This window comes from Lipophrys pholis, assembly GCF_963383615.2.
Source record: "Lipophrys pholis genome assembly, chromosome: 16".
NCBI classification, from domain to species: domain Eukaryota; kingdom Metazoa; phylum Chordata; class Actinopteri; order Blenniiformes; family Blenniidae; genus Lipophrys; species Lipophrys pholis.
In genome coordinates this window covers 24,418,295-24,439,124 of record NC_137634.1, presented here as the reverse complement: position 1 = coordinate 24,439,124, position 20,830 = coordinate 24,418,295, and the positions used below count along the sequence as shown (strand labels likewise).

The window sequence follows — 20,830 nt, the reverse complement described above, 5'->3', positions numbered from 1 at the left end:
ATCAGCTTCGTTGGATTTAATCCTCCACATGTTTATTCACTGGTTTATACCTCTCTCTCTCTCTCTCTCTCTCTCTCTCTCTCTTCTCTCTCTCTCTCTCTCTCTCTCTCTCTCTCTCTCTCTCTCTCTCTCTCTCTCTCTCTCTCCTCTCTCTCTCTCTCTCTCTCTCTCTCTCTCTCTCTCTCTCTCCTCTCTCTCTCTCTCTCCTCTCTCTCTCTCTCTCTCTCTCTCTCTCTCTCTCTCTTTCTCTCTCTCTCTCTCTCCACACACACACACACACACACACACACACACACACACACACACACACACACACACACAACACACGCACACACACATCTGACCGAAGTGTCGCTTCGCCTCCTCCCAGGTAGAGCAGGAGGAGAACAGCTAAGGGCGACTCCACATCTGCGGCCCATTCAGAGTTTTTAATGAGCAGTATGAATGGACAAGCGGGGCTTTAACTAACTGCCCCTGCCATTAAGAGCCCGAGGGCAATTAAGTCCCCCCCGTGCAGCACAATGAAGAGAAACAACAGCCTGCACACACACATCTGATTCACCGCACACCGAGGCAGCAACCGGGGGCTCATTCGTCCAGTTTTACAAAAGATTCATGTTTCAAAAGAGAACATTTTTAATTAAAATTAAAATGCTGACGTCACATTTTATGTAAATTAACTTGTATTTGCACTTTAATGAAACTGAATTTGACCCCATCTCATCACATAATTTGATTACATGTCTGCGTTTGACAGGCATTTACTTCAGATTTAATTGGAATTAAGTTTTATTTATTGTGTTTTTTTGTAAGATGGTTGAATTTCTCTCATAAGGATTGAGATGATTATGTAAAATGTGATTTATGTGATCAATAACTTTCACAATGTTCCGTTCAACTATTATGTGTCTTTAAAACAAAAGGAAAATATCAAAATATCTTTTAGTGCATCACAGTGAAGAATCTGTCGGTAGTTTTCAGAGTATTTCCAAATGATACTCTGATGTCTGTATAGCAGCGGAATGGAACCTTTTACTTTAGCATTTTGTCAAATTGACAAAAATTTCTACTTATTCTTATATCTGCAGTTGTCTTTTTTAACAGTTATAGTTGGTAAATCCCCCCAATTCTCTGCACTTCCAGTCTTTCCTCCTGGACGGTTGGTGTCAGATTAATGAAGTCGAGCCTCCACCCTCAGCAGGTGACGTCCCGGACCGTCATGTGATCAGTGACGGCTCCTGACAGGTTCCACCAACCTCTGACTGATCACACCAACTGTTAGGGTTCATTTATTGTGATTGTTCTGCTCCTATAAGCTCAGAGGAGATAAACTACACACGTACCAAGGTGTAATTCTTATTGTTGGACCAGATTAACAGATTATCTTCAGGTGTGAGATTGTTCCAAACTAAAAAATAAGACATTTTAACGGCTATGATTAATTAATATTAATCTTATTTCAGCTTCACTCAATGAAGCATCGGCCAAGAACTCAGACTCCACACAAGTTTCCTTTTGGTTGATTTTATTCCAGATTACTGCATCTATCGACACTTTTATTAATCCAGAGAGAGCAAACGGTGCCGTTAGTGGAGGATCTGAGTGGGTTTACGTCCTTCAGCTCGTCTCCGTCACCTCCCAGCTCCACATTCCAGCCGTCCTCTCTTATCTTTATTGGCTGAGGACAGAGAATTGCTGCAGTTAAAGGACACCGAGACGCTGCTGGAGACGACAATCACTTATCAATAGATAGATGACAGCAAAAGGCCCAATACATGAGAGAAGCTCCAGAAATGTGGAGAATTTCCTCTGTGGAGATAATTAAACCGAAGCGTCTGCGGTGGAAGGAAACGATCTGCTTCAAATCCCAAATGACAAATTCAACGTCACAACTTCACAAAAAACTGATTTATTTCCCACAATTTCTCCAGAATGTGCACGATGTGTGATGTTTTGAGTTATTGATTAAATGTCATTTTCACCAGTAATAATGCAAAAAGAAAAATCTGTTAAATGCAGTTTCTTGCACTTTATTTTCATATTGTTGTTGTTGTTTTTTCTTCCTTAGAAATTTTCACAAAAAGTCAGAAAGTGTGTTTTGTTGAATTTAAAGTAATTTACAAGTAATTGATTCACATCTGGCTCTGATTTACCGGTATGTTCAATTCATGCATTTAGATTCAACCAATCTTTATTTTCCCTCATGATGCTTCAAATACTACAGGATGTGTGTTTTGAAGGCAGCAAAACACAAAACACAGTTTGTATGATTTTAAAGTAAGTTGCTATGCATTAGAAAGCTCACACATTGGCTTGCACAATATCTGCATTAAGGTTTCAATGAATAACATGTTTATGTTAAACAGTCTGCACATGTGTTTTTTATATTGTGCTGTTTAATACAACATGGCTGCACTCACGCCACGGAAAATCACATTTCATCCCCATTTCTGCACCAATCACATTTGTTGATTCATTAATTCACTGATTAATCGTTTATACGACAGTAGAAAGGTGCAGGATGTTTGTTAATGGGTTGTAGAAGACTAAATGAACTTGCACCATCAAGTCTAACTCTGTTTTCCTTGTTTAATGATTCATATCAGTTTTAATTTGTATCTACGGAGCATTGAAAACACAGTTTCATGCAACATTTGTTAATTTAGTATTGCAACGACAATGTTCGAAGAACTTCTTTGCATGTTATTAGTTACTTTATGCTGCCTCCGCCGTGCTTCACTGTAGGGATGGTATGGTCCTGGTGAAGCATGATGCTGCCTCCGCCGTGCTTCACTGTAGGGATGGTATGGTCCTGGTGAAGCATGATGCTGCCTCCACCGTGCTTCACTGTAGGGATGGTATGGTCCTGGTGAAGCATGATGCTGCCTCCACCATGCTTCACTGTATGGTATGGGTCCTGGTGAAGCATGATGCTGCCTCCACCATGCTTCACTGTATGGTATGGTCCTGGTGAAGCATGATGCTGCCTCCACCATGCTTCACTGTATGGTATGGTCCTGGTGAAGCATGATGTTGCCTCCACCATGCTTCACTGTAGGGATGGTATTGACCTGGTGAAGCATGATGCTGCCTCCACCATGCTTCACTGTAGGGATGGTATGGTCCTGGTGAAGCATTATGCTGCCTCCACCATGCTTCACTGTATGGTATTGTGATACGTCCGATTTAAACCACTCCAAACAGAAAGTTAATTTCCACAGATTTCTAGTAATTTGTGAATGTTTGCAGGAGAATTTAACATGAACGAGGGAAGAAACTGTGAAAGTAAAACACTGGAAAGTGAAGAAGAACCATCAGCCGCTGCAGATTTAATCCCACCAGTTATTTTACACAAATTACCAGATGGTAAAGCAGATTTTTTCTCTTTGAAATCATACATCTAAAATATCCAACTCTCTAACAATGAGCTGTGAGAACCTGACTGTGTAAAGTCTCTGAACTGAAAGCCACAGGCTTATTGTTCTGAGGAAGGAGGGTTGATTGTGAAACGAAGTGAATCCCTGCTGGTGCTTTTCTCAAACTGTTTCTGTTCTCACATTATTCCTCCTGCGAGGAGCCGTCGAGGTTAAAACCAGGAACTGAGGAAAGAAGAAAGTGAAGGGGTGGAGGGTGGAGGGTGGAGGCGGGGGGGGGGGGGGGGGGTTTGTTTGGAAATGTAGAGTTGAGGGTAAGCACTCTGAAGAGGAGGGAAGCAGCGTCTATTGAAAAATCTACATGATGACACAAACAATTACGAGGAGAATTCATAACACGGCCAAGATGGCTCCTTATGACCTATTTAGGATGTTTCCTCTAGAGAGAGAGAGAGAGAGAGAGAGAGAGAGAGAGAGAGAGAGAGAGAGAGAGGGATAGAGGGACAGAGAGACAGAGAGAGACAGAGAGAGAGAGAGCGAGAGAGGGGGGGATAGAGGGAGAGAGGAGGGAGAGAGAGAGAGAGAGAGCGAGGGGATAGAGAGAGGGCGAGAGAGAGGGGGGGTACAGAGAGGGCGAGACAGAGAGAGAGAAAGTGAGAGAGGGAGAGAGAGAGAGGGATAGAGAGAGAGGGATAGAGAGAGAGGGAGAGAGAGTAAGAGAGGGAAGGAGAGAGGGAGAGAGAGAGAGAGAGAGGGGGAGAGGGAGAGGGAGAGCGAGAGAGAGAGGGATAGAGAGACAGAGAGAGAAAGAGAGAGAGGGATAGAGAGAGAGGGAGAGAGAGAGAGGGGGGGGAGAGGGAGAGGGCGAGGGAAAGCGAGAGCGAGAGAGAGAGGGATAGAGAGAGAGGGATAGAGAGAGAGGGACGAGAGCGTAAGAGAGGGATAGAGAGGGAGAGGGAGGGAGAGAGAGAGAGAGAGGGATAGAGGGGGGAGAGAGAGGGGGAGAGAGAGTAAGAGAAGGATAGAGAGATAGAGTGAGAGAGAGAGACAGAGGGATAGAGGGATAGAGCGAGAGAGGGATAAAGAGAGAGAGAGCGAGAGAGAGACTATTGGGGTTGAAAGTAAAATATGAAGAGAATATTTCTGTAGTTTGGCTTTCAGAACCTCCATTGAGACCTGGAACAGGAAGATTAAACAGAGCCACAGTTTGGGTTCTGGGTCTTAGTCTGGATTGAAGGCTGAGGTTCTGGGTCTGGGTTCTCAGTGTAGGTTCTCGGTCTGGGTTCTCAGTGTAGGTTCTCGGTCTGGGTTCTCAGTGTAGGTTCTGGGTCTGGGTTCTCAGTGTAGGTTCTGGGTCTGGGTTCTCAGTGTATGTTCTGGGTCTGGGTTCTCAGTGTAGGTTCTGGGTCTGGGTTCACAGTGTAGGTTCTCGGTCTGGGTTCTCAGTGTAGGTTCTGGGTCTGGGTTCTCAGTGTAGGTTCTAGGTTTGGGTTCAAGGGTTGGCTTATTGATTTAGGTTCTTGGTTTGGCTTCTATGTTTGGTTCTCAGTCTGGGTTCAATATCTGGCTTGTCGGTTTTTGTTACAGGTTCTAGGTTTGGTTTGTAACTCTGAGTTCTCAATTTGGGTTCTGGGTTAGAATTCTTGGTTAGAATTCTCGGCCTGGGTTCTCTGTTAGACAGGAAGTGATGCGTGCAGACTGAAAGAGGAAAACAGAAGAGAAAGTGATGGAGGGAGGCAGAGCTCGAGGGAGGGGGGGAGTGGTGGGGGGGGGGGGGGGGCAGTGTTGTATTTCATCTCTGTGCAGTGGACGTCTTAATCAACAGTGTCAGGTTTTCTTTCTGGAGGCTGCATGGTGTTCCTCACACTGACAGCGCTGCTCACATGCAGCTCTGACTCTTCAAGAGGATGCAGCAGAGAAGAACATCAGCTTTCATTTATTCATTCATTCATTCATTCATGTGCAGAAACATCATGCTGGAGAAGCTGGAACCTTTTCAAACCGGCAAAGCTCTGAAATCTGTCGAATGCTTCAATGTTCAGAGGAAAGATGCTAAATTTTTCATTGTTTACGTTTAATATTATTACAATAACAACACAGAAGTCTCAGAAGTTCTTCATAATAGACAAACAACTTCAAGTTCCCACGTGAGGATTCAAAATTATGATTGTATAAACTTTAATTTCTGCTTCAATAAGTGTTCAGACTTCAGTTAATCGTTTTAATTACTCATGAAGCGACATTTCATTTATTTTCCAAATGTAAATACGCTTTTTTTTAATGTAAAATCAACTAAATGTAGAAAGACTTGAAGTGTTTTTATTGTTTTTAAGACGAGAACAAAAAATTATTACTCAAATTATTAGAAAAACACGTGTGAATAATGCTGCGTTCCATAAAAAAATGTTTTATCTTTTTTTAAAACGGGCAAATTTACGTGCAAATACACTTTTTTTAATGTAAAATGTACCTGATGTCTAAGTCTTTTTTTAAATGAATTAAACAGATTTTCGTCACTAAAACGGCAAAAAAGGACGAACGTTTGTAGAAAATTAACTTAGCGTATGAACAACGTCGCTTTCTGTGAAGGATGTTTGTTTCTCAATGTTTCATGTTTGAAATTTCAGTGAAAATATGAAAAGGCACAGAAGAAATCATGTATTTTTAGGCTGCTGCGACTTCTTTTTCTCCATTTTGTCGTCAATATAACGGATATAACTTCATTCGTCTAATTGTTTGAACAACATTCAACACAATAAAATACAAAAGAATGTATTCTATCAAAATATACTTTAAACGACTTTAGTATTGAATTTGTGGATTAAAAAACCCCAGAAAAGTCCGAAAATCTCGCTTATTTGCCTGATTTTGTAAAATTCTGTAGTTGAAACGAGGAATTCGATCAATCTGATTGAAATCAGACATTTGCATCATTCTGGAAAAGAACATTTTAACTTGCACAAGTTGAATTTTTCCAGGAGATCCCAGTGAAAGTGTTTGGATTTACTGCGCGCAGGAGGCTTTAAACGCACCTCCGCGCTGCAGGTTCGTGTGAAAACATAAAGTCGTGACGGATGATTATTTATTGTAACGCGGCTGGACGGTGAAATATGCCGCAAACGGCCCGGTGCTGTAAACAGAGCGCAGGCAGGCAGGCCAGGGGAGCTTTTATGGAATACATGTAACCCTGTCGGAGGGGTGGGGTGAGGGGGGGGGGGGGGCGACACCTCCTGATTTATGACTGTATTTAGATAAGACGCCGCCGTAAATGGTTTCTAAATAGCGTCAAGGTCATGTAATGTAATGGGATAATGTTTTCAGGCGATGGCGATAAGATGATGTGTTTAGGGTGCTGCGGGGAATTAATGCGCAGATAAAGCCCCTCCAACCTCCCCACAACCCCTGCAGCCCCCCTTACACCCCCGGGGTACGACGACAACAAGGCCTCGGGGTCTCGGTTTGTCCCCAAAAGTGGAAAAAAACGATTCATCCACGTGCTCATTTGCGTGCGTCAGAGCGCACCGACGCGCCTGATAAGACGGATAAAATCTATTAATTCCTGCTCAACCCCGGTAATGATGTTTAAATTTAGATACAGAACACGAACAAATGACCATATAGAAACATAAATGCCAGAGAACAGAATAAATACTGGCTGAAAAAACACTCATGTCGTTTCATATTGTCCAGATTGCGCCAGTGTGGAACCCAAAAAACACAAAGTAAATTCATTCCGTCACAAATTGTTTATTCGAGCCAAAACTCTTCTTTTAATATCTTATTTTGAAATCAAATCTGTATTTCTATCAATGATCAAGGGCTCAAGGATATTTTATTTTCATTGCATTTCTACAATGAAACGTTGCTGGCTCTTTAAAAAACAACATAGTGTAACAAACAACAAACAAACCCGCTTTATAAAAACAACTATCAAAAATAGAAACGAGTGTTTGAAAGGTACATTTTTTAATTAAAACATATAAGCTATGATTTTTTCTGGTCTGATTTGCTTCATATTTCTCTCCAGACATTTCAAAAATCCGCACAATAAAACAATTAGGTGTCATTTTCTCTCACTTGAAAACTTAATTGTGTCCGAAAAGTTCAGTTTATCTCACGGGCGGCCTTCTGTCATCAAGTCAACAAATAAACAGACAATTATTCCCACCGCTGGATCAGAGAAGCACCTAAATGGTGCGTAAATTCAGTGCGTAAGACACCCAAACCGACAAGACCAAAAGGGCTGAAGCACACCCAGAGCCACTTAGAAACCACTTTCCCCTCCTCACACATGAGCAGTCGACCTCAACAGGCGTGTGTTTTGCTCCCGGTGTGCAGCGGGATTATGGCACCATGGTGCGCGTTATTCCAAACCTCTCCAAACTCTCCTCCCAGTCGTGGCCGCTCCCCTCCATTGGCCGCCTCCTCTGCACGCTGACATCTCGGTCATATAAACCTGGGGCCTCACACCTTCAGCAGGCTCAAGTTTCTCGGGTGAACCAGAGTGGCCTCTTCGGGGAGAAACCTCATGAACGAATCACGGCTGGACGCGGAGATATTTTGGAATTATTAACTTTTTCGCGGCCCGTTTCGCTTCGCGGGTGAAGCTGCTTTCTAAAAACCATGTAAAGTAACTGGTTTGGTTTCCACTCGCTGGGGGATTCTTTGGATTCATATTTACGCCTTGAATGAGTTGTTGAGTCGTCCGCCGCCGCCGCGCGCCATGAACCTGATCGGGGGCTACCAGCATCACCACCACCACCTGATGCACGAGCCCTTCCCCTTCGTGCAGCGGTGCCACCAGGACGCGCCGTACTTCCAGAGCTGGGTGGTGAACCACGGCGAGGTGCCCGCGGACTTCCAGATCCAGGCGCCGTACCCGGCCGCGGAGCTGGGCGCGCCCGGCGCGACTCACGACGGCCGCCTGGAGGGGCTGCAGGCCGGCGTGGGGAAGCGCAGGGCGTCGGGGCCGAAGAAGGAGCGCCGGAGGACGGAGAGCATCAACACGGCCTTCGCGGAGCTGCGGGAGTGCATCCCCAACGTGCCCGCAGACACGAAACTGTCCAAAATCAAAACGTTACGCCTGGCCACCAGTTACATCGCGTATCTGATGGACGTCCTGGCCAAAGACTCCGGGGAGACGGAGGGCTTCAAGGCCGAGATTAAGAAATTTGAAAACCGGGATTTGAAAAGGAAGCGAGAGCTGGTGAGTTTCTGAGCCTCTGATTCCTCACGTGGCTTCAAAAAGAGACGCTCCCAACCCAAATCCACCCCAAAACAAAGCAAACGTTTCAGATTCACGACGACAAACTAAAACTGTGACTTTAAGATTGTTGGATTCTCACGGAGATTAAAAATACTCAAACGTTCCTCTGTAATCTGCTTCTTTGTGTTTATGCATCCGGTTATTTATTTCTTCAGCACCACTGAGAAACTCAGTGTTTCACAAGGAAATGAAGGAAATACATTAAAGCAAGGCGATTGAGACTCTTAATCTGAAGAGATTAAGATTATTTCCAGGCCTGGAAAAAGATAAAAGTGCATTAAAAAAAAACATTTCCGCGTAATTGATCAATTTCTTGCAACATGCAGCTGAAACAAAACGTTTTCTCATGCGGGGTCAAATGCAAATGTTTTATTTAATTTGAGTTTTTCCAAACCTCATCGATACATCATCACCAAACAAACCAATCAAAAGCAAGTTAAAGCAAATTATTTCTATGGCACCACTCAGACAATTCAGTCTGTCAAAGAAATAAAGGAAACACATTAAATCTTTAATAATCTTAATCTGAACCGTTTCCGATTATGAAAAACATTGAAACAAAGCGATTAAGAAAAACACATTGAGATGAACTCCAGAAATAACTACTGACAGGTTTTACACAACTACTGTGACTTTTATTAACGTATGAAACAAAATTCTATGAATGAGTCAGATTTTGAAAATAAAATCTGATTTTCACGTAAAACGGCGCACGGTCACTTTTAGAGATTAAAAATAATATTTTTAATTTAAAAAATGTTTTTAAGTAATTGTGTTATTTAATAAATTAATTTACATGAGTAAGTGAAGGAATAATTGAATGTAGATGAACAATTGAATGAATAAGTGACTTCACACGAGTTTGACAAGGTCATTGTGCAGAAAACGGCGCATGGCAAATTAAACCAGTGGTTCATTTTATGTTTTTAAATAAAAGGCTTATTTAATAATTGGGTTCACATGAATAATTGAAAATACATCAATAATTGAATGAATGATTGAATTTACGTGAATTTGAGATGGTTATTGTGCGTAAAACGGTGCATGGCACATCAAGAATTGTGGCTTTCTTAATTATGTTTAAAAATAAATGTCTCATTTGATACTTGAATTCACATGATGTTGACATATTGTGGAGCTAAAAGTAGTGAAATATTATATAAACAAATATTTGTTGTGTTTTGGGTAACAAAGTTCTGAGAGGTTGCTTTTAAGCCCAGTTGAGCAAGAAATTTACTCCATTCACTGTCATTTATTGATATTTTGTTAAGAATATCTTATTAATAATAATAATAATAATAATAATAATAATAATAATAATATTAATAATAATAATAATATCATGTCAGCTTTATTTTTCTTTTTTGATGATAATATATTATACATGTTTGAAGGTGAGTGTGTGTGAGATCACGAGCTTTAATGGTGTAATAATGACGCTGAAAGAAGCTGAAACTGAGGCGACGATGATGAAGATGATAGTGATGATGATGATGTTTGTTGTTTTTGCCCCCCCCCCCCCCCCCCCCCCCCCCCTCACAGACCGACGGCCTGCAGGAGTCTTTAACCGGGGAGAAGAAGGTGAAGGGCCGGACCGGGTGGCCGCAGCAGGTCTGGGCTCTGGAGCTCAACCAGTGACTCACACACACACACACACACACACACACACACACACACACACACACACACACACACACACACACACACACACACACACACACACACACACACACACACACACACACACACACACACACACACGGACTCCTCGAGGATCTTTGATATTTGTGGTATTTCTTCTGCTTTGTGATGTTTTCGTTGTTTGTTCCACCACATCTGCTGAACTCACTGTCGTCCAGATGTTTGTGTTGAAGAACATCTGTTTCCCCGAAGAAGCGCGAGAGAGAAAAAAAAAACTGTGTCTCCACATAAGTTATCAGGAAAAGACTGAAGGAAACAGTTTGAATCATATTTAGGATGTTTGTGTTTAGTTGCTGCAGAATCTTTCCTCTAAAAAACAAAAAGAAAACAAAAAAAAAACCAGATTTAGATTCACACGATGTTTCAGTTTCACTCTTTGTTTCATTTAAACACATTTTAACACCAAATTATCAGGATTTTTCTGGGTTGTGGATTTTGCTTCTTCTTCTTCTTCTTTTTTTTTTTAATCTAAGGACACCGGAGGAAGAAAATATGTGTTTAAGGAGTTGCATCGAAAGAAAATATACAGTTTCTTTTTTTTATAAGATTTGTAAAAGATTTTAATCTGAGTCCCATCAAGTCATTTCTCTTAAATAATATTAGATTTTCGTTTTACAAATTAATTCTTGTGCTTTAAAACCACTAATGAGAATCTAAATATTTTACTGAATAATGAGTGAAAATAGAAAAACACTAATGTTTTGTCTGATTCGCCAACAAAATGATGAAAAAATCATGTTTACATTTTAAATAAAAAGTCAATTAAAAAGTAAAAAAAAAAATCCAAATTCAATAAACGGAAGTCATTAAAATATTTATCAAATTAAATGATCAATATTGGCTGAAGGAAAAACTATAATGATTAAGATCTGGTACATTTTTAAACAAGTAAAATAATAAGAAGCGGAAATTAAAGGTTTTTTTATGAAAACAAAATTCAATAGACTCATTTTGTAAAGAAATACTAATATATTAAGTTATATTATTGATTAAAGTGGTAATTTAAAATCAAACAAACTAAAATGAAATAAAAACTAAATCTAATCCTAAATCTAAATAAAATGAAAATAAATGGAGTTTTTAACCTTTGAAAACATTTTATTTGAACTAAAACGAAATTAATCTACAAATTATACGGAATATAAGAAAATATTCATTTTGACGGGAAACTGATCGAACTGGAATTATTAAAGCGACAATTTGAATTGAACAACGAATAAAAAACAAAGTTCATGTATAAAATCAAAAAGAAAATTAAGTTTAAGATGTTTCATGAAGAATTAACGCAAAAAGTGAATTAATTTTTTTTCTTTATTTAGTTGAAACGAATTAAAACTATGAAACAATAAAATCAAAGAAATATAAGAAAAGTAAAATCTTGATGGGAAACGGATTAAACTGGGATTTGGAATAAACGAAACAAAACGAAAACTATAAACATTGCAAATAAATGTTTAATGACGATTTGACGATTAATTCACGTTAAATAACTGAAATCAGGACATTTTGACTTTAAAAACACTTTTTTTTCCTCCACTTTTTTCTTCTTGTAAAGTTTTACTGAATCTACCTCAAACCTTTAAGAGTCACTGTCTGAGGAGGAAACAGACGCAGAAATCCGCTCCGACGCTTTAAAAGAAAGAAAAGATTTATGTGATGTGAAGTTCTATAAAGTTCTGTTATTAAATGGATTATTTTAAGACACTCCGGTTTGTTTCTAACTTTTTCTGCGTTTCCTGGAATTATTGAACCAATTTAACTGATATTTTATGGCTCGTTTCTTTATCCAGTAGACAGAATCAGTTTTTTATTATTTGGAATATTTACGAATGATTTGTTAGAAATGCAGATATTGTAACGGTTTACACGTAACAGATCGATATTTCACCCTGTAATCTGGCTATTGGGATTTAATCCGGTTATAAAAACACGCGTAATCTAATCCGTTATAGGTTACAAATTATTTTATTCAGATTAAACCTTTAACGGAGATAAATCTACGCTGTAGAACCGAAAGTCACTTTGTAAACTACTAGTTTAAATTAATCTCGTTTCATGACGGTAAAAGTTAAATTATGATTACTTGTATAGAATTTATTTTTTAATCCAATTTTTTGTTAAATTATAAATAGGTGGCTTGCATTTAGTTTAATTTGAGATTTTTTGTATTTTACATCAATGGTGATTACCATTGAAGGGCAGAAAAACCATTTATTTATTTACACAGTAACGAGAATTTAAGATTTTTCCCATTTATTTCAACATTAAACTTCAATTATTTCAAATTTATTAAACGTAAAAAAGGTTTTGAAAACTTGTGATCGTTATAATTTAGTCATGAAAATAAACATTTATATTTGTAATGTGAACTTTTCACTTTAGTGTAGAAATGAAAATGTAATTCTTTAAGGCTCTATGCTGCCCTCCAGTGTCCGAGGAGGGTCACTGCAACATAAAAGAAAAACCTCATTAAGAGAAACAAACCTTTTCTTAGAATAATCAAGAAATAAACAAAGACACCAAAGTTTCAGCCTGTACAATACATTTATTAATATTATTAGGAGCGAGAAGCAGCCGTACTTAAATATGTTTTCTTTCTAATACAACAGTTAACGTGGCGTTGACGTGTTAATATGAATCCGAGTGAATCTACACACACTAACCGACCTACAAGCCAAACTAAACAAAAATAATCTGCCGTCACTGTGACGGACAAAACAGGAAAAGAAAAAAAAAAAAGAAAATCCAGAAAAAGATGAGTGAAGCTACGGCGGACCCCCGGTTCAAATCCCGCTGGGGAGACCATTAAAAAACAAAAACAAACTTACCGTCTTAATTTAGCAAACTAGGATTAATTCATTCCACCAGGTTTAATCCAAACAACTTGTTTTTTGTTTTTTTTAAATGCTGTGGAAACTATTGATTTTGCCCTCCTGTGTTTAAATATCGGCTTCAGTGAAACACAGAATGTAGAAACTTTATACACCAAGTGAACAGAAAGAAGCTACAGATGAGAAACGGCAGGAAGAGACTCTGATCACATGAACCGGGAGCAACGTCTCCAACATGTCCAGCTCCCCGACGTGATCCCCCCCCCCCCCTTCCTTCAGGTCAAAGGTCAGTCCAGTCGCTGTCCCGTTTGGCACAAGTGTTCCTCACGCGTCCAGAAAGAGAAAAAAAAACTGAAACTAAAATGATCAGGATGTGTGTTTTTAACTCTTAAGGCAGATCTGTGGCACAGCAGAGGTCACACGCTCTCCTCTTTGTACATGTGGACAGTTTGACACGTGCTGAGACGGTCTGATGGACAGTTTCAGACGCTCGTCCTCGTCGCCGTGACGACGCAGTCAGGACGCCAGTAAGGACGCCAGTAAGGACGGTCGGGAGATGAAGACTCGTCCTGTCGCTCCGTTTAACGTCCGAGAAGGACAGGAGAGGTCCGGCTGTGGTGAGAGGAAGAGGAGGAGGAAGAGGAGGTGGAGCAGGGGGCTGTTTTGGTTGGTGCTGCTGTTTTCTTGTATCTTGTAGATGGTGTCCCTGTGTGAGTTTATGGAAGGGAGTGTCGCTTTAAGTGTGTCCGTTACTGTGTGTGTGTGTGTGTCGCAGTGTGTGTGTCGGTGTGTGTGTCTCAGTGTGTGTGTGTCTCAGTGTGTGTGTGTCTCAGTGTGTGTGTGTGTGTTTGTGTGTCTCAGTCCAGCGGTTTCCCTGCTTCTCCTTTCTGGTCCAGTCGGCTCTTGCTGCTCTTCACCATGTAGATGAAATACGTCAGCGTCTCCTTCTCGTTCACCGGGATGTTTCTGAAGTGACGACTCACCGTCTGCACACACACACACACACACACACACACACACTTTTACCCTCCGACTCGCCGTGTCTTCACATTAAAACACTTCTCGTCTTCAAACTGCCTCAGGTTTTTTTTTTTTTTTTTTTTTTAAAAAGGAGAATCTTGTGATGAGAACGACTTCTTCTACTGTTCAATTAAATCTGGATGAAACCTTATTTTTATTAAAAGACCTGCTTCACGAGGAACGACGGCTCGTTTAGGAGTCGTTTCCACTGGACTGTGGACCAGAGGGACGTCTGATGAGACACTCTCACGTTTCAATATTCAAAGTTCAGCTATGAACAGATGATACAACTCTCAATGAAACATATATAATTCAATGTTTAAACTTCATCAATTCTTACATAAGTTCTGGTATAAAACTGTTTTGTTCTTATATTAAAGTTGATTTCACTCTTGATGGATTAAATTTGGTGAAAAGTGGGAAAAAGGAAAAGTTGAACTGTGAAGTTAGAGCATTGATGTGGCACACAGCGCCCTCTGGTGGCAGGCGGTGGAAAGTCAGAGGTTTAAAAAGATTAATCCCAATGAAAGCAGAATCCTGAGTGACTTGAGTGTTAATTCTGATTGCCAGTAACTGTAAAGTAACTGAGTACAAGTACCTCTGCGAGCTGAGCCTTGTTGAGTCCAGGTCTGGTCTGCAGCTTGTAGTGTCTCTTGTAGCGTCTCAACGTGTTCACCTGCAGCTGGAACAGATCCACCTGGAACACACCACCACCCGTCAGCACCACCACTTCCTGTCCCAACACCACCACCTCCTGTCCCAGCACCACCACCTCCTGTCCCAGCTCCCAGACTGGACACAGTTAATTTGACTCTTCTGGGCTTTAAAAGACGACCTCACTTAGGGCTTTTCCACCAAAAAGAACCCGGTTCTAGTTTAGGACCAGTTCTTAAATAAGCACCGCCAAAGAACCGGTTGTTTTTCTACTGTCAACGGAGCCAAGTCATTGCGTCACTCCAAAACGTTGTACGTCACTGATTTCACCAACTCATAGAGGAACCAGGAGAGGGACTGTAACGGTGGTTCGGTCCAGTTTGGTTCAGACCAAAGAGCCAGAAAACATCGAGTCTCCTCGTATCTCTAGTGGTGTTTTTTTTTTTTTTTTTTTTTTTACTTACATCTTTCTTGCTTTAGTCTGGAGCCCCGGAGCGGCCATAGAGAATAATTATAATAATAATAATAATAACGTTATTGAGCTTGGGGCTTATTTTTCAACATTACAGTATTTCATAGTGACTTTCTGCTCCTGTCACTTTATTTCTGAACGTGTCTGAATCAAAAGCTTCAACATGGAGGAATGGAGGTGTAGAACGATAGAACGCTGCTCTACAGCCATTTATAATGACAACCTAAATAAAAACACGCTGATCAAGAACAAAGGTTCTCTTTCACATGAAGCCGTTAAAAGGCTCATTTCATGGCTAAAAAATCCAAGCTTTCATTTACAGTAGTACGTAGTTTGTTTAGTAGTTCCTGATGAACCAAAAGTATTGTTACTTTATAAAGAAGTTCTGTGGGTAGAAAATAGTGGGCCGTCTGATAGCAGAGCCTCATGCAGACCTCATCCTGCAGTCAGAACGTCGTACAAGACCTGGAAGTGAAGTTAGTTATGATGGAAAACTGCATCTAAATGAAGTATCTGACCATTTTGTGAGGGCGGAGGAGCTCTGCAGCACAACGCTTCAATTAGAGCCACTGGCTCCGCGATCGCCGATTAAATTATATTGTTCCCTCGTATTATAATTGTTTTTCCGGGGCTCCGTGTTCGCTGGAGATTTCAGAATGCCGGTTCAGAATCTCTTCGGCCTCTGGTCGGACTGACTCGTCAGGCCTCGCTCTGGCTCAGCCCCCCGATAGGCCGGGGCTGTAGCGGTGGAAAGACAGAGAACCGGTGCCAAGTCCGGCCCTGGCGCCGATCCAGTACCTGGTTCTTTCTGGTGGAAAAGAACCCGCTGCCATAAGATACAAACTATTATCAAGTCAAATTTATCAGTGTAACCATTTGAAAGCCTTCATTAGCGTTTCCTTCCAGCTGCATGTTTGTTGATTTTTAAGGTGGAAATTGAAAAAAAAAAAAAAAAGAACCTTTGACCAGAAGTCTGCAGCTTTAGAGCTCTACAGCCACACGTGGCTCTTCAGCTGCTCTGTGACGCTTTTAGAAGATTAAATAGAAACAAACTAGTTTTATTTAGATTTTATTCCCTAACGATTTTTTAAAACTGGTCGACTCTCCTGGATCGAAACAGATAAAGAAGGTAAAACAACCAAATCATCCAGGAGAGGTGGAATTCTTAAACATTTATCAAATGGGAAAAAGTATTGCTTGAAAATTTCAATTTTTTTAAATTAAAAAATCTAATTAAGAAAAGGGAAAAAGTGGAGTTTATCTGAAGCTGCTGTAACAAATAGGAAACGCACTGCAGCTATAAACAGCCAAAGTGGTAAAATCCATGAAAACAAATATTCAAACTGGATATAAAAGATAAATATGTAACAAAATATGTCTAAATTATACTACAACTCCATTATACAACCTCAGTTTGTGCATATATCAGATACCATGTTTTGCTGCTCCAGCTTAATTTTATTTGGTGGAAAAATCATGAAAATCGCTTTTTTGGAAAAGTTGTGGACGTCTGTCTGAGAGGAAGGACTTCTGGAACAAATTAATTCAAATAGATAAAAAAATAATAAAAAAGGTGTGATTCAATAAGCGAGTGTGTTGAGTCGACTAAAAGGGTTAAACTCTGAGGCGGCTGTGACATTACCTCGGGGACCTCCACGTCGTGGTCCGGGGACTCTCCTCCGTCATCGCTGGTCTTCCTCTTCCTCTTGTTGCGGACGCTCTGGATGAAATTCTTGTGGAAGTCGCAGATGTAGAGATGTCGAACCTGTGAGGGTGAAGACGAAGGACACGCGTCAGTGAGCGAGCGGCGTGGACGACGATCGAAGCAGGAAGTGAAAAACCTACTTCACTACTTTTAATATCTGTATCCTCCAGATTAAGAGTCTTAACTTTTTTCAGTTGTTTAGCTGCTTTATGTGACATATATTGAAATTCCACCTGTGACCAGTAGATGTCACCGTATGACAGCAGAAAGCTGCCACAGCCTGTATTTGTCAGACAGAGCAAGAAAAATGTCCCCAAAAAGAAAACCCTCCACAGTAGAGTTAAAAGTAAAATTAAATATTTTTTACTTCTGTTGATTTGACAGTAGTGTTGTGAGTCACTTTTTAAAAAAATGGCTTCCTGAGTGCAGCAACCTGACGGCATGGCGGAGACAAGTTTGATCACGTTCATGGCAGCATCACGATTTCTCAGTTCAGATCTCAGTGTTGTGTTCACTACTCCTAAAAACAACAACAAAAACAACACTTTTCTTTGAAATGTTCACTATTTTCTTTTGGTGGCCGGATTAGAGCCTCTTGAGGGCAGGTTCTGGTCTGCAGGCTTTATGTTTGACACCCCGAATTACACATTTTATGACGCTGATGAAGACTTCCAGAGAAATCTCGTGTATTTTCTGCATTTTGTATAAATTACAGTCAGAACTCTACATGTTGATCTTTATTTCAAGAAATGTAAGCCCCAACGACAGGAAAAGTTCCCTTCAGCTCAGGACAAACAAGTGCAATCTCCACTTTTACTGGAATCTTGGCTGATTAAAGTATTTCTACTTGTATTTAAGTACACTATGCGAGTACTTTAACCGGCCAGTGTTGAAACCAGCTCCCCGGCTAACGGTCGCCTCAGACGGGCAGCCGGCCTGGAAGCGGTCCCGCTCGGCTCACACACACCAGACCCGGCTGACATGTCCGAACTAAGTGTGGGAAGAAACCCCACCTGCACAAACGACTGAAACATCCCGCAGAAGAATCACCAACAAGCCAACAATCCGCCATTTCTGTGTTCACGTCACCTGGAAGCTAACTGGCTAACAGCGTTAGCACACGGAGCTGAAGTTGGCCTCACATTCGACAGCTCAGAGGAAAGTTTGTTTACAGCAACAACAAGTGCAGATTTTCATCCAGAAACACCCTTTTTTTCTGTCTGGAAGGAGAAAACCCGACCTTTTTCTAAAGGTTCATTCAGATTCAGAACCAAACTCATATTTACATGTTAAATCGAGGTCTGAGTATCATATATAGCAGAAAAATGCAGATATTAATCCGCAATATGGAAACTATTGAAGCGAGGCCAGATTACATGTTGTGTTTACACCTGTCAAACCTAGAATAGATTGTCACCGGAGTGGAAACAGTGCAGATGAGTATTTTTAACATTACTTTACTGTCTTACAATTAAAAATACTAAAAACTTGTTTTAGAAACTACTTAAGTATTAATTACTTCTCAATAGCTTCCATCTGAATGTATCTGTACAAAATATGTAAAGGTTATTACTCAGACAAGAAGTAGATGAGTGGCCTTGTAGCGGCTGGTAACTTATGAACCAAAAGCTGTCCTTCAAGAAGAGCAGGATGCCATAACCTCAGCAGGCAATACGTCCCTGTTTACACGACAATGTTAAAGTAAAAATAAAAGGTTAAACTTTCGATGCATTTTGGGGGTCAGTTTACACGACGGAGGTGGTCAGAGATTTGGAACTTTAAAAAACAAAACAAAAACAAACAAAGGCTCCAAATCTTCATTGAAACAGAGGAAAACGTAATTTTGTGTAACCGCAACACGCAAAAACGATGAGTTTTCACTTGAAATAGGACCAAACCGGGCTTATGAACTGCGCGAGATGTGCTGAAGTCTGAACTGATGCTCAAGGTCACATGACAAGTTATTGAGATGTGGACATTTTGTGTCGTGCTCGATTCTTCTCTGTTTCAATGTCTGACATGAGGAAATCACCATTGATGCTTCTACTTAAACAAACTACTTTCATGACACACCACTGGAGCAGGAACCTTTTATGTCTTCCATAAGTTTCACCCCTTAATTTTTTTAGACATGTCATAAGATTGTCAAAAGACTGCGATTTTGACAATCTTATAAGTTCACAGGTAGCATGACTAATAACTTTGGGCATGACGTGAAGCTTGTATGCAAGTTTACGTGATTGCACAAGAATAAAACGTCCAAAACGCGCAGCTTCTGTTCACACACAAAAAATAGAGAAACGTGCAAGAAGCCTTGCAGCATTTGTGTTTTTAGATGGGAAAAAAAAGTCTGTTAACATCACATATACTTTTCTTTATGACACATTTTAAAGCTGCAAACTAAGGATCTATTTGGGTTTCGCGCGGATCGGTACGTCTTTTCATACCGCATTTCTATTGGTTAGTCAGATGACGTCATCGCAGCAGCAAATTTTTGGCCGTGACAACGACCGTCCTTGAACCGGTCTCTGAGTGCTACGTAGGACCACCGCTTTAGAGCCAAGACCAAATAATATTGCCAGGATTCTCCCACGACCGTTATCTTTTGTCTGACGACTGAAAATCACACAGTGTGAAGCGTTTCGACTGACTGAAGCAGAAAGTTTTTAACTTTTAAATAGTAAAGCCATCGATTCAGAGGCTAACTTCAGCGCCGCCGTTAGCTGACAGCTGAGCGGACTGCGGGTAACTTTCTGCCCCATCCTGCCCCTCTAGAACTCCTCTCCCACCCCAAACACACACACACACACACACTTACACTCTTGTCAATGTCCAGCTTGAGTTTTTTCTGGGATATGCTCTTCTGGATCCTCTTGCTGAAGGAGGCGTTTCCAGCGGAGCGGCCGCAGCGCTCCCCGTCCTCGATCAGGCAGCAGCTCTGCCCGTAGAACGGCGGAGCGGGCGGTCCGTCGTGGCTGTCCTCCTCGGTGCTGAAGCCGTTCATCCTACGGCCGTCCGCCACACACACCGTAGGAGAGGGGAGCGGGTCTCCGTGGGGCTCCTGTCGGGTCTCCGGTCCGGGCTCCTGCCGGCTTTCCCTTCACGCGCTGCCCCCTTTTGTGAACGACAGCCCGGTAGCGTTAGCCGCGGCTAGCGAGCTAACGTGGCTAAGTGCGCAGCTTTTAAGCGAACAGCTCGTATATTCTGAAGCTGGCTTATTTCGAAGCACGGTATCTCCGGGATGAAGACATTTTCCTGCAGCTTATGCTGAAATCGCCACATAAAAAGCATAAAAGGGACTTCGGCGGGTGACGCTGGTTAGCTCCGGTGCTAGCTCCGGTGCTAACAGGACAGCACGGTGGGATGAGGCACAAATTCCTTTGGTGGGACGGCGGCACCAATCCCCCTCAAACGACACGAACAACCGAGACCTCACGTTCGCTACAACAACCGCATGCAGTCCCAAGTTTACCGGCCTGAACCGATTCCGTAACCCGAAACAAGTTTGAAGAAATCACGCTTTTCTCCAGCGGATCAACAGCCGCGGTTCTACCGTACAATGGAACATGCTCCATCACCCCGCACTGCGATTGGCTGATTTTGAATAAAGGCGGGACTAAGACACTCAGCGCGGTGTTCTATTGGTTGATTGACACGTCAATTCGGCAGCAAGTTCTTCCTGTATTTTTTCCACTCTGAATAAAGAGTTAAAGGAGGAGTTGTCTCCGGTTAAAAGGATATTTTAATCCATCTGATTGCCCTCAGATCCTACACAGGCGTTTAAAAAAAATATAATATATATATACA

The 20,830-nt window shown here is 41.2% G+C and overlaps 2 protein-coding genes across 2 annotated transcripts; one reads left to right on the top strand and one right to left on the bottom strand.

Annotated features, from left to right (window-relative positions):
• Nucleotides 1–7,851: 7,851 nt before the first annotated feature.
• On the top strand, nucleotides 7,852–10,652 carry LOC308121313 (heart- and neural crest derivatives-expressed protein 1-like). The gene is made up of 2 exons (XM_080482493.1): nucleotides 7,852–8,580; nucleotides 10,183–10,652. The coding sequence occupies exons 1-2, from the start codon at nucleotides 8,098–8,100 to the stop codon at nucleotides 10,276–10,278; spliced, it is 579 nt and encodes a 192-aa protein (XP_080338619.1). The 5' UTR covers nucleotides 7,852–8,097; the 3' UTR covers nucleotides 10,279–10,652.
• A 2,217-nt stretch (nucleotides 10,653–12,869) lies between these two features.
• sap30l (sap30-like) lies at nucleotides 12,870–20,596 on the bottom strand. The gene is made up of 4 exons (XM_080482690.1): nucleotides 19,842–20,596; nucleotides 16,961–17,083; nucleotides 14,791–14,889; nucleotides 12,870–14,158 (listed from the first exon to the last, which is right to left on the bottom strand). The coding sequence occupies exons 1-4, from the start codon at nucleotides 20,025–20,027 to the stop codon at nucleotides 14,030–14,032; spliced, it is 537 nt and encodes a 178-aa protein (XP_080338816.1). The 5' UTR covers nucleotides 20,028–20,596; the 3' UTR covers nucleotides 12,870–14,029.
• Nucleotides 20,597–20,830: the final 234 nt, after the last annotated feature.

Excerpts from the sequence above, each read along its gene's own strand:
- LOC308121313 (XM_080482493.1), top strand. The coding sequence starts at position 8,098 with ATGAACCTGATCGGGGGCTACCAGCATCACCACCACCACCTGATGCAC. Across the intron at positions 8,581-10,182 it reads TGAAAAGGAAGCGAGAGCTG|ACCGACGGCCTGCAGGAGTC; the intron begins GTGAGTTTCTGA and ends CCCCCCTCACAG.
- sap30l (XM_080482690.1), bottom strand. The coding sequence starts at position 20,027 with ATGAACGGCTTCAGCACCGAGGAGGACAGCCACGACGGACCGCCCGCT. Across the intron at positions 17,084-19,841 it reads AGCTGGACATTGACAAGAGT|GTTCGACATCTCTACATCTG; the intron begins GTAAGTGTGTGT and ends TCACCCTCACAG. Across the intron at positions 14,890-16,960 it reads ACGACGTGGAGGTCCCCGAG|GTGGATCTGTTCCAGCTGCA; the intron begins GTAATGTCACAG and ends GGTGTGTTCCAG.